This window comes from Notolabrus celidotus, chromosome 5, assembly GCF_009762535.1.
Source record: "Notolabrus celidotus isolate fNotCel1 chromosome 5, fNotCel1.pri, whole genome shotgun sequence".
NCBI lineage: Eukaryota > Metazoa > Chordata > Actinopteri > Labriformes > Labridae > Notolabrus > Notolabrus celidotus.
The window spans coordinates 28,625,895-28,638,971 of record NC_048276.1 but is presented as its reverse complement, the minus strand read 5'-3'; the positions used below and the strand labels follow the sequence as shown (position 1 = coordinate 28,638,971).

General features: G+C 38.5%; 1 protein-coding gene across 2 annotated transcripts; it reads right to left on the bottom strand.

Annotated features, from left to right (window-relative positions):
- Window positions 1-2,289: 2,289 nt before the first annotated feature.
- On the bottom strand, window positions 2,290-12,848 carry im:7136398 (schwannomin-interacting protein 1). Of its 2 annotated transcripts, none has more exons than XM_034684624.1 (7): window positions 11,093-12,848; window positions 10,232-10,425; window positions 8,587-8,693; window positions 8,387-8,468; window positions 6,882-6,995; window positions 6,651-6,768; window positions 2,290-5,459 (listed from the first exon to the last, which is right to left on the bottom strand). In XM_034684624.1, exons 2-7 carry the CDS (start codon window positions 10,415-10,417, stop codon window positions 5,365-5,367), a joined length of 702 nt encoding a protein of 233 aa, XP_034540515.1. In that variant the 5' UTR covers window positions 10,418-10,425; window positions 11,093-12,848; the 3' UTR covers window positions 2,290-5,364. The 2 variants fall into 2 exon arrangements, with proteins under 2 accessions (XP_034540515.1, XP_034540516.1); XM_034684625.1 differs by having other exon boundaries at window positions 10,232-10,420.
- Window positions 12,849-13,077: the final 229 nt, after the last annotated feature.

Below are 13,077 nucleotides of genomic sequence, written 5' to 3'. Positions count from 1 at the left end.
TAAAGTTTGAAGGAGTTTGGTTTTACCTTCAGTTGTCCTATCCGTCTCGTCTCATCAGGTTTCTCGGTGGATTTGTGGCTCAGAAGAGTCTGTTTTGGGGCCAAAGGGTCTCTCAGGGTTTCTCCCCTGACCTTCAGTTTCTCTGTAAATAATTGATCAGCGTTCATTCAGTCACAACTGCAGGAATGAAACCCAATACAGGGACTGCAGAGGAGGAGGTGGTGCTCCCAGTACAGCTCCAAACTGGTTGTAATAGAACAAAGTGGCTGTTTTTAGCAACTGAGATTAAAAAAAATGAAACAATGTAGAGTTCAATCTTTGCTTCATACCAATACAATATTCACTTTTACCAAAAAACAAAACAAAAAGCCTTTTATTCCATTAATTTAAGTCGATTTTGAATTACTGTGTTGTTATTAGGATTGTTAATGCGCAAATGAACTTGATACTGAGTCTGCCATCATGTCTTGAATTCTTCTGCACACCTTTCTGCTGAATGAACATCAAACTAAACCACATGCATGAATTACTCTTTACAAATAAAAAATACAATAGGTAACGTTTATGAAGCTGTTTTCCATGAGAGTCTAAAAATTCTAAATTGTATGTTTGCGAGCATTTCAGCAACTTAGCAAGAATCAGTAATGCTAATTACTGAGGGCTGATCAAACTAAACTATGCAACAATTGTTTGTAATTTCACTTTTTGAATGACTAATCCTCAGACATATGTACAGATCTTTAATCAATGACTGCTGTCTGATATTGACCTAGCATACTAAGACAAAAACTCATTTGTAAAGATAATGAATCACTCACCTCTCCTCCAGAGACAGTGCTGAAGATTTAAAGATGTCTGGCTCCCTCCTCCTCACGCCGTCTCTTATTCAGAGGATAATAGAAACGAAAATGAGCACATCAGCCCCTCCTCTTCTTCCTCCTCTTCTGCTCCTCTCCTTCTACCTTTATCATCATCATCAGCTCCGGTGTAAACTGAGCTTGAGGTGTGTTGTAACGACGTAGCAACACAAGCAGCCCAGGAAAACGAAGGTACAAGAAAAACAAAGATGATAATGATATTTATATACATAATGATACATATATTTATTAAAAATTAATGAAACTTATTAATACAATTAAAAAAATCTCGAAATTTGACTGATTCAGCTTAAAGCTGCTGTTGGTAGGAATGGTGTAAAAATCATTATGCTGGGTTTGGAGAAAAGGTCATAATGCCCATCTGTACTCATCAGTAAGTGATGTATTTTGAGACTATTGCGAATTCTCTGTTTTCCAATGCCTTTGTATCAAGCAATGTTATTATTCCCCTCGCTCCCGTTATGAAGGACCAATCATAGCTAATCTCCAATCCTCTGTCCTGATTGGTTAAGGGGCGGCCCCTACTACGTCCTCCAATTGGTTATGAGTCCGGCACTATCATGATTGCGCACGCCGATCTGTGTGGGGGGGCTAAGATGTTTACTCTGTGACTACCAACAGCAGCTTTAATCTGGTATCCTTAATGTACAATTCAAAGGGAAAATCAAAGTGTTGTTAGCCAGTTAGCCGAACGTGTAAGCTAGCTGTCTTTAAACACTGCAGCTCCTGTCTCAATCCCTCTATGTCTCTTATTATTTATTTGTTATTTATTACATCTTCATCACATTAAAAAAAAAAATTACAACAGAGGAAAATAGTAGGGATACTTAGTAGGGGAAGATCTATGGTAGACAACAGGTTAGCTTATATAGCTGGCAAACTGTTGAAGACTAGCTATCGAGTTAAAGTTATGTAGTTTAGTTTAGTTTAGTTTAGTTATGTAGCCTTCATTTTAGATATTTGATATAATTTAAAAAAATAGCATTTCATTTTTGTATTTTTAACTGTAAAGATTTTTGTGTTATTCATTATTTATATCTGTTTCATGGTTATATATCAAATTATTAACCCTTGAATTTAATCATAATGCTTTTTATTAATAAAATAGCTTTTGAATCCACAGTTTGTTTTTATTCTACCTGCTTTAACTTGAAAATAAGTTATGTGAAATCTGAAATACATGTCAACTCATTGATTTTGACCAAGCCATGACTGTTTTGTGTAAATGGACTGTCACCATTAGTAATCCCCAAAAATATATTATTAAAATAAAAAAATAAAAAATCTTTTTTTTTCATGATTGTACACATTTTACAGGGTTTTTAAAATCCTAAATATTTAGACACAGCTTGTACCAATTTTTTTTAGGTCAGAATATTGGAGAAATGATGTGGACGCTGGGACACAAGTGTTAAAAGAACATCAAAATATATTTCAGTTAATGTTTACATTTACAAATAAAAATGTTTTATTTACATTTTAAAATACATCTTTCAAATACTCTTGAAGTAAAAATGATAAATCTCGTCACCACATTTGTGTTATCGTTAGCTAATATGACCACATTTAATGCACAGTATTTATTATAATTTTGAATTCTCCCTTTTGTGTTATACATTTTATTAAAACACTTTAAGATGCCAATTAGTTAGACTTTTATTACATATATTTAAGTTTTTTTTAAAAATGATATATTCACAGTTACTCATCTTTAATTAATACAACATTCAGTCAGTATAACTTTTTCAATAAGGCAACATTGGTAGTAGTGGTTTAAAATCACCACATACATTTTAAAAAAATATTTATGCCTGATATATGGACAAAGATAGTTTACTGCAGTCAGAATAAAACTTAACATGAAAATTTTTTAACAAGTTTACAAAAACCGCTTGATGCCCTGGTGGTAAACTTGGAGTTACAGGAGAGAAGAGCAGATATTATTTTCACATCACATATACTTCACTAAAATAAGTGCATTATTCTCATGTTTGCCTCTTTAATCAATAACTGTACCTGAAGAGTTTATAGCATCAGTTAAACAAATATGGCACCAACATTTAAACGCATGGTTTAACAACCCTTTATAAAAACAATGTTCAAAATGGAAACTCAAAGGTTGTAAATCGTTAGTACATTTTGAACAAAATGTATGGCCATGTTCTTTTAGCTTACATTAAACACAACATTTGCTCTGTGAAGACTCCATATTTAAATTCAAATCTTAAATAAAGGATGTGAACTTGAATTAAAGCTTCCATGAGGAACTGTTGATTTTGGCGGCCCCTGAGGACAGAGTGATACTGCCTGGTCCGACACCTACCCCCCTCACAGCCATTAAAAAGGCCGATATAGAAACTGTAAATCATTTAGCGGATGGTCTTGTTTGTTTCTGAAGTGGTCTCTGTTAATTTTAGTCTGTTTCACAAACACTTTAAAACTCTTCACAGGAGCTTTAAGTTCCTTCTGTGTTGAACATTTTGTTGAAAATCCCTTTTGACTATCAGATACTATGTGTTGCTACATGTGCTCTATGAGTGTAATGTTCCCTTATTAAAATAAAAACAGGCAAATATATTAAACACAATAAAGCTTAAATAAGATAAGTTAGAATCCCTTTTTGCATATAAATGTATATTTTTCACAAACAGGCCAGCGAGACTTCTTGTTTTGATCATTTCTTTTAGATTAACTGAGTAACAGTATGTTAGAATAAGACGGTAACACAGTGTTCTGTTTTAAAGAAAAAACTATGTACACCAAGTGGTTTCTTAAGGAGAGCGCTTAACCTCTAACTTTGAATTAATCAAAAGAAATGATACGCCCAGTATTTGAAAATTACTCTTCTGGTTTTTCAAGCCCGGAAGTCAGACATTCTCTGGTACCAGCATCTTCGCTGTTTTCTTCATGAAGTTCATGAAGCATAGCGTAACAGACGGCTCTTCACTGGTGTGTCTGGTTCTGCTCAGGATCTCTGCCTCTTATGGCTGGTTTATACTTCTGTGTTGACCCTACGCAGCAGTGGTCGACACGGACGTGAGCACCACATACTTTTGCGGCGTTTTGTCCGTGTCGTGCAGCAATACTCCACCTGATAGTTGGGTCGTATGTTTCCGGCCCCACTACGCACGAGTTTTCCATTATGAGAGGCACAGCTGACTTGATTGACAGGTGGGAACACTGTAGCTGTTGGCGAGGAGGCTCAAAGCCCGCCTCTTTACCTCACACTAGCTCCACAGCAGTTAGGTTGAGTTCAGCATTTCCAATATGGCTCCCGCCGATGATTGGCTTCAAAACAGCGCTTCAGAAACAGATGGGTTACGTCACGGATACTACGTCCATTATTTATACATTTACATTTTGAAGGAAGTGAGCGTCAGCTTCATGCGTAGGCCTCCGCGTAGGTACGGACCTACGCACATGGGCTACGCCGTCAATTCGACTCAGAAGTATAAATCAGGCTTAAAAGGGAGTTTTTCGTGCTCATGTTGGATTAATGTTTGCTCTTTATGTTAAGTGATAGCTTTGGCTATGATTAGGTGAGATATTTGGCTGTCAGTAATGAAAAATTATTCTCAAGAGTAAGTAGTTATTCAGCAGCTGAAAGGGAGTATTTTTCATAAATCTGTGTGTCTGAATTTCAGTGTGGTCAAAGGCAAAGAGTAGCTTCAGTTATTTGTTATTTATGAAGCTCTCCTCAGATCTTTGTTAGCTTCATAAGTAAAACACTGACATTAATTGTGATAAACTCTAATGTCGCTTTCACACCACAAACACGAACGCTCGCTTAAGCCATGCTTATATGAACGCCAGGATGTGTTCGTGTTCGATTAACTTGTGTTTGTGTGTGTGCCCAAAGATGAATCTTGCAAGGAAGGATGGGTTCCCTTTGAACGCCACTCCAGTCTGTCATCAAAACAAAGTTGAGCATGTAAATGTAATTCACTCGCTCCAATGATTTTGCATGTGGTGCCAACACCACGAAAGAGCTGAGGTGTTGTTTTGGAAGGATGGGTGGATGTTTCTGAAGTCTTCTTGTAGGCCTTGAAGCTCTAGTTCAGTGCCGTCCTCGCCATCCAGAGGCACGTTGGGGATGTTAAAAATTGATTTCTCTTCAATCCAACCCGAGTCTGTGTTCCTGTGTTCACTTCTCATGTTTCAAATGAACATGCTGCCACGTGCAGAGTCTTTACTTTCTTTCGCCGAGGTTTGGACTTCTTTCTAAGTCCCGAACTCGGCAACCTTGATGTCAAAGCAGAGCTGGATAAAGTCAGAGATTTTTAGGTGGTTCAGTTGCCTTTCATTGCGACCATCTCGTCATCTAGCCATCTCCGTTTCCCTGAATGATGCTGATTTGTCAGTGTGGATAAGGTAGCTTCTGAGTTAACGTTTCATGGAAGTAAAAGACTCCTGAGCCCATCCTGGTCCCAGGGTGTCCAAACAAACATTTGAGTTAATGTGAATGGTCCAGTCAGTGGTCCCTGTGTTAGGTCAGGTCCTGCACGTCCAGCAGCATGGCGTCCTGCTTCGTCCTCAGCTGGTCTCGTACCAACAGGTGAGCCACGAGTTCAGAGCTCAAAGCTGAAAAAAGAAACAAGAGGACAGCATTGAAGAATAATTTATCCTCAGAGCATAAAACCAAACGACGATGCTTCAGTACTGTCTTTTACTACCATCAAATGAACTCTGTGATTGGTGGATTGGTGGATGGAATCGCAGATATCTATTTCTGAATTATCAGGTTTGGTTGTTTGCATCCTTGTTCACAGAGAAGTATAAACAAGGCAGACAGCAAACTTTACAGAGTCTCTAAACGACTCTCCATCACAGACAGACTTTCTAACTGTCGCCAAATAGCTTGTTCAATCTCCTGTTCTACAAAACAGAACCTGTGATTGAAGAAGTAAAATATATATTTATATAATAAATGCATATAATTAATTTCTTCTACTTTTTTTATTGTAAGTAATGTATCTATTTAACTTATTTTATTATTATTATTATTATTATTTTATTTTATTTTATTTTTTATGAAATTAAATGTTTTATTAAATTGTATTTCTATTTATTTATTAAATGTATAAAATGCATTTTTACTATATCTATTAAATGTTACATTATTTTAATTATTTTCTTCGACTTCTAGCTAGTATTTTTTTTTAATAATTCATTTTGTTTAAATTAATCTTTATTTATATATTTCCATTAATTATTATATTGTATTTTGATTGTAATATATATATATTTTTTTTATTTTTTATTTTATTACAATAATTGTTTTTTTATCTTATAATATATTAATTCACTAGGAAGTTTTTTCTTTTGTACACAAACAACAACACAGAGGGATTGTCCTTGCTGCGAGAGTTTGAACAAGTGTCTAATCCATTAACTGTTTCTGCAGCCGTAATATTTGGTGTGCATAAGTTGGAAAGTGACAAAAAATAAAGTACAGTAATTATGGAAAAATTAAAGTGTATTATAAACAAATGTTGCGTGAAGTGAATGCAAATGACCATTCTTGAGATGTGGACAGAACAGGTGGACAGATGTCCCTTACGGTTACACCAAAACCTCAGTCTGAAGTTTAACTCCAGAGGGGCGAAGTGCAGGCTCCTCAGAGCCTTCTTTAAGACTTCAGATGGAGAGTTTGATAAATGTGTGGTTTTCAATGTGTGTGTATGTTTAGTATAAATGGGTGCGTGTGTTCGTGTGTGTGTGCGTGTGTGTGTGTGTGTGTGTGTGTGTGTGTGTGTGTGTGTGTGTTTGTACCGTGAACTTCCTGTTGAAGTGTCGCTCTCAGGCAGCTGAGCTGCTGCTCTGAACACTCCTGCAGCTCCCAACGCTCCAGATGTTTCCGCTTGGCAACATCGCTGCAGTCAGCCAGATGCTGCAACACACACACACACACACACACACACACACACACACACACACACACACTAGGTCTGTCTCTGTTGATAACATGTCAGTCTTTCTGTCTGACCTTCCCTCATGTTTTACCTCCTTCTCCTTCTGTTCTTCCAGCAGTTTGTCTCTCAGGGTCCTCAGAGCGGTGACCACTTCCTTTTTCAGCCCAGCGGCTTGGTAGCCGTTTCCACCTGTTCCCATGGAAACCTGACAGGGATATAAAAAGTCAAAGGTCAAATGGCTGAGCGGAGAGTTCTCTGAATGTTCATTGATAAAGTTTCACTTGACCACATGGCAACCTCAGGTCTTAAAATATGAAGCTCATGCGAAATTGCTAAAAACTGCAGTTCATCAAGTGTCCACTTGAGGCTGGCTGCAGAAACACCAGAAACCACATTCACACCCATTCATAAAGCCAATCTTTACAGTAGAACGGACATGTTTATGGCCCTATTCAAAAAACAGTTTAGGTCTGAGTAGCTAATTTCTCTCTTGGCACACTGTACGGGGTTGTGGCAGTGCTAACTTGCAAGCACAACCAATAAAGGTTTTCACAGTTTCATAGATAAATAACCTCCTTACTCACTTTCCTCAAAGCAAGCTCCTTTTTAACCCTGTTTACATGAAAATAAAAACAGGTGGTGTCGTGCAGTTCAGGGTAGCCGCACACAGACACTATCAATTTCTCCCACAGACTGTATAATCAATGAACATAGTCTCTGTGACGTCACCCATCTGTTTCTGAAGTGCTGTTTTGAAGCCAATTGTCGGCAGGAGCCATATTGGAAATGCTGAACTCAACCTAACTTCTGTGAAGCTAGTGTGAGGTAAAGAGGCGGGCTTTGAGCCTCCTCGCCAACAGCTACAGTGCTGCTGCCTGTCAGTCAAATCAGCTGTGCCTCTCATAATGGAAAACTCGTAATCTTAATATCTTTGCAACTGCCACGTTATGAAAAATTCACACCCCGTACAGTGTGTGCCAATCGAGAAATGAGCTATCCAGACTACACTTGTTTTTTGTACCAGGCTGTAAACATGTTTATTTCTGCTGTAAAGATCTGCTTTTTTTGAATTTGTGTATATGTGGTATCCAGTACTTCCAGAGCCAGCCTCAAGTGGACACTCAAGGAACTGCAGTTTATAACACTTCTGCATTGGCTTCAATTTTCGCAGACAGAGGTTGCCGCTTGGAATCTCCACACCGATTGGCCATCACAGTGAGAATGATTCGCTGAAGATCGGATTTTTCAAATCTTATGAATAAGGGAATGAAGCGCTTGTTGGTACACATTACACTTATTATTGATAAGAACTTCAGACAACCCCACTTTACATATCCTAAGCTGTCCCTTTAAAATAAAGACAGAAAAATTAATCACCAAGTATGTCTCTGTGATTTCTCAAGCTGACGTTTTCAGTCGCACGTTCCTTAAATGTGATGCTTATCTTCCTTTTGTCATTTTTTAGATGTAGAGTCATTGATATTTTGGATTTATGGTTTAGAAAACAGCCATTTGTAGATTAAACTTTAGGCTCTTTGATGTGATGAACATTTCCCTGCAGTAATGTGTGAGCAGTGTTTGTATGGACAGACTGACCTTGTTCTTGGTTCCCTCTTCCTCCTCGTCACTGTCGCTGTCGTTGATGAAGCACAGCTGCAGGTTTCTGTGGTTGTGAAATCTGTAAACAGACAATAAACATCCTGAAGCTGCAACACGAACACACTGAACGTCTTCATGTTTTAGAGTTTCATGTTTGAATCAACGTATACTTTGATAAGAACTTCTTTTCAACTTACCGTGATGCAACAGCAGCAACTCGACACTTCCTGAAGTCCTCCTCCTCTTCCTCCCACACGTCTCCCCACACTCCTCCCTGACTCTGCCCCATCCTCACCCCACTCCTCTGGAAAACATGCCGATCATCTTATATCAAACATTAAACTCACTGCTTTATGACATATATTTAAGGTTTCTTAGGAGAATAAAAGAAACTAGAGTTAAAAAAAAACAGACAGCAGGCGGACTCATCCCAGAGCTCAGTCAGATCAGCACAGAGGGATCTGATGTCGGGAAGCTTTTTATAAAGCTACGTTATCATTACCCCACCAGAGAATGTCTAACATGCAGCTCTGTCTTTCTGTAATGTGAGGGTTGGGGAAATTCTCTTACTTGTCTCTATGTTTATATCCATAACAAACATGTTCTCATCCTTTCAGGAATGTTATCAGGCCGACAAGAAGACAAACACAAAGAGAGGGAAAGGAGATCTGCTGGAAATGTGCGTCAAAGTTCTGACAAATCAAATATATATATATATATATATGTATCTGGAAAGTCTGCAGCAGAAGCTCCAAACCACTGACTGTGTAAAAAGGTTGTTTCCACCAGGTCTACAAAGTGAAGCCATGCAAATGTGTCTTTCACCTGCATTCTTCCTAATGTCCTGCAGGGGGCGACTCCTTTAAAGAGATTCCTGTGTGAACTCGTCACAGCCCTGAACCGACCGGAACCCACCCGCATGCCCAGAAGAACAACAATAAAGACGTCACACGCAGCAGCGTGTTGACATTAGGGGCCACTGGGGTAAGCATGGTTTATGGCTTCATCTTGAAACTGATGTGCAGTGGAGGCAGAGGAATCTAAGAGCAAATAACGACGAGGAAGAGGAATAATGTCTTCTGCCATAATGCTCTAAAGCTCTACTACCTGGATGTAAACAAGCACAGGTGACAGATGCCATCTGGTAGAATGGCATGGTTTGTCAGTATGTTGATCTAGTAAATGGAGATAAAGTTGTATGTAGGCTGTGTCTAGTTAAACTGACATATAATCACTTCATCAGAGCAACGAGGAATCAGCACAGGCATGTGGATGTTAGCCTGCAAGGAGGACTGAAGGCTGCTGGAGCTAGCTCTGCAAGTGGTAGACACACTCTGTGAGCCACTCCGACATCATACATGCAGACTCTGTGATCCTGTGTTTAGCCGTGTTGATAAATAATGCTCAGTCTGTCTGTTTCTGGAGTCTTTTCTGACCTTTAGCGCTGTCAGTTAGTCTGAATTTAAATTTACATTAAAACAACGATGAAAGGAGTCGCTTCTGAACATCCCTAAATCTGACTGAAGAAGAATTGATCTATGACCATTGACTCATTAAGAAAATGTTAAGTGAGGGGATAAATCAGCTGAGGAAGTGGACCATTTTCTCACAGACTGATAAACAATCAGAGGAGTCACCCCCTGCTGGACATTAGAAAGAATGCAGTTTGCAGACCCAGAGGTTGAATCTACTTCTTATGAACTGTCTATAGCTAAAACAGGCACTAAGCCTTCTGGGAAATGTAGGCTTTTGAGAATTATCCCCTCAAAGTGAGTGTTTCCCATTTTGTAGAACCAAACAGAATCAGTAAACACCAAAATAACTCTTGTCTTCATAACTGACCTTTGACCTTTCCCTCCTCTCCTGCTCTTGCTTCTCCAGCTCTGCGATCCTCTGGCTCAGGTCCTCCCAGTGCATGATGGGAAGATCCTGACAGTCCACAGAGGAGGCAGCAGCAATGTGATGATGAGACTCTTTGTCCTCCTCCTCCTCCTCATTCTCCTCTGCCATCTCTTTCTCTCCCTCCATCCTCTGCTCTGGAAATAAAGAATAAAAACAGAAGGTCAAGAGCCCTAAGTTTCCAAAACTGCTTCAAAAGTTTTAACCTCTTCCATTACTCATTTGAGAACATACATTTTTGAAAATAAGAATCTAACAGTAACTGAATACGTTATTTCTTAATATTCATCAGGTGTTAAAGCTGTATGTCCACACCAAATCACAAATACAGCTTAAGTTCATGAGTATATCAGAGCAAATATTAGCCGAAAAGTGTCTTACAATGCTTTTCTGTTCCACAAGTAAAATATAATATAGTAATAATATAAAATATACTTTTCATGCTTTTAATGTCATTAATAACCAAACAGTCACCCTGTAAATCTGCACATTTGTAAAAAGTATTTTACTTAAAGCTTGTAATGTGGTATTGGGGTTAGTTTTGTTCAGTATTACTCACTGAAACCAGTACTTAACCCAAAACTATCTATCTAGTTTAGGTTTTTCTGTTTACATCTAAATGAAACATGTATATACAGTTTGATAAACCACTTCTGCTCTCAAACACTTGTAAACACTCTCATTCTGGGTTAAAGTAGCGTAAAGTCTCTCCGGTGTGTGTGTTTGAAGTGTCCCCGCTGCAGTCAGCTTCCTCTGCCCGCAGTTGTTTACCAGCAGCGGGGAGACCTCGGAGCTTTTACCCACCTAACAGTCACATCCAGGCGGCCCCGGATCCCTCCGACATGTCGATGTCCGTCCCCGCAGCCCGCCGGCTGCACTGCGTGGACTCACCGCGATAACAAACTGCGCACGATGTGTTATAACGTTACAGAAAACTTGGCGCAAGTGGCTTTAAAGTAGTTTAACTCCGTCTGAAGGGAGGAGGGACCTTCCCTTTTCCTCCTTCCTCCGCTTCCTCCCCCCTTCTGCTCTTCCTTCTTTAACTCTTGGCTTCATGGCAGGGACGGAGATTTAAGAGTGAAGCCGGCAGGGATCACCGACTCACGGGAGCCCACCACGGGGGGTGGCCGATATGTGGCTCTTGTATTTGTGTCAGTAATTAAAGCACTTATGTCCGTAGTTTCAGTAAATGTTGTAAGTCGAGTTGTACTTTTGTGTGGAGAAACTTGTTGGCTGGTGTTGTATTTATTTACTTTTAGTGTAGAAGTTTAGGTATTTTGTCAGTTTAAGTATGTGTCTGTAGTTTAAGTACATGTGTCAGTAGTTTAAGTACTTGTGTAAGTAGTTACAGTACTTGTCTCAGTACTTAATGTACTTGTGTCAGCAGTTTAAGTCTGTGTGTTTGTAGTTTAAGTCATTGTGTCAGTAGTTAAACTAAGTGTGAGTAGTTTAGGTACCCATTGAGCAGTACTTTCTGTCAGTAGTTTGACCTTGTGTTTGTAGTTTAAGTACTTGTGTCAGTAGTTAAAGTACTTGTGTAGGTAGTAAATGTAATTGTGTCAGTAGTTTAAGTCCTTGTCTTTATAGTTTAAGTAATTGTGTCAGTAGTTAAAGTACTTGTGTTGGTAGTTGAAGTCATTGTGTTTGTAGTTTAAGTACCTGTATTGGTAGATAATGAACCTGTTAAATTAGTTAAAGTACTTGTGCCAGTAGATTAAGTCCCTGTGTTTGTAGTTTAAGTACTTGTGTCGGTAGTTCAAGTACTTGTGTTGGTAGTTTAAGTACTTGTTAAGCCTGTTGTTTTCTGTACTTGTTAAGTCTGTGGTTTTAAAACATGTCAGTAGTTTACTTGTTTTGTCTGTGGTTTTAGAACATGTCATTAGTTTACTTGGTTAGTCTGTGGTTTTAGAACATGTCATTAGTTTACTTGTTAAGTCTGTGGTTTTAAAACATGTCATAAGTGTAAGTACTTGTAAAAATAGTTCATGCACTTGTGTTGGTAGTTGGACTTATGCTGTGTCCATGTTTTTTTAGTAGGCTACTAGTAAAAGTAGTTTATGTCCATGTCACGATAGTTGGAGTAATTGTGTGGGTAGTTAAAGTACCTGTTTGTGAGTTGATACACTGGCCTATTTTATTGTTGAAACACAAACATCTGATCCTTCAGTGTTCACACCAGCTGCTCTCTGTTCAAAACATTTAAACATTTGAAATATCTTCTTTTTAATTCAGTATGTGAGCTTATTTTCAAATGTGTCTGTTCTTCTGAAGCCCGCTCTCATGTTTTGGGTACACGTGTGTCCAGCGGCAGTGAAGGGGTTAAAGGCCGAGCCTCCTGGTGTCCTGTTTCACCATTTTTTGGAGATGACGACTCAAAGCAGATGGAGGATTTGGGGATTCTGGGAGAACAGTGGACGGTTTAGTGTCACAACAACAAAGAAAGCAGCGCAGCGTTCCTGGAATGATGATCCTGTACCCACTCTACCATGCTTCAGTGTTTCTAACAAACACTTATAATTGTTCTTATTTACTCTCTGGACTTTTTCTCCTGTAGTTTCTTTTTTTTTTCAGGATAATGAAGGATGTTTAATATTACTTCCCACTATTTGATTTATTTATTTACACTAAAGCTGAAAATGTTAGAAGAGCAATTTGCAATCTGTAAAAAAGTGTAATGTTGTTTCAGTAATTATTTATTAATAATAGCAACTTATACCAAATTATAAACTGGTTCCTTTCCGGTCTTTGTACATTTTTCTGATTTGTTGCACTTTGAACTCAGAAAACTT

Coding starts and splice junctions, on each gene's coding strand:
- im:7136398 (XM_034684624.1), bottom strand. CDS start 10,417: ATGGAGGGAGAGAAAGAGATGGCAGAGGAGAATGAGGAGGAGGAGGAG. Junction 8,694..10,231: donor AGAGGAGGGAAAGGTCAAAG/GTCAGTTATGAA, acceptor CATGTTTTCCAG/AGGAGTGGGGTGAGGATGGG. Junction 6,769..6,881: donor AAGAACAGAAGGAGAAGGAG/GTAAAACATGAG, acceptor TGTGTGTTGCAG/CATCTGGCTGACTGCAGCGA.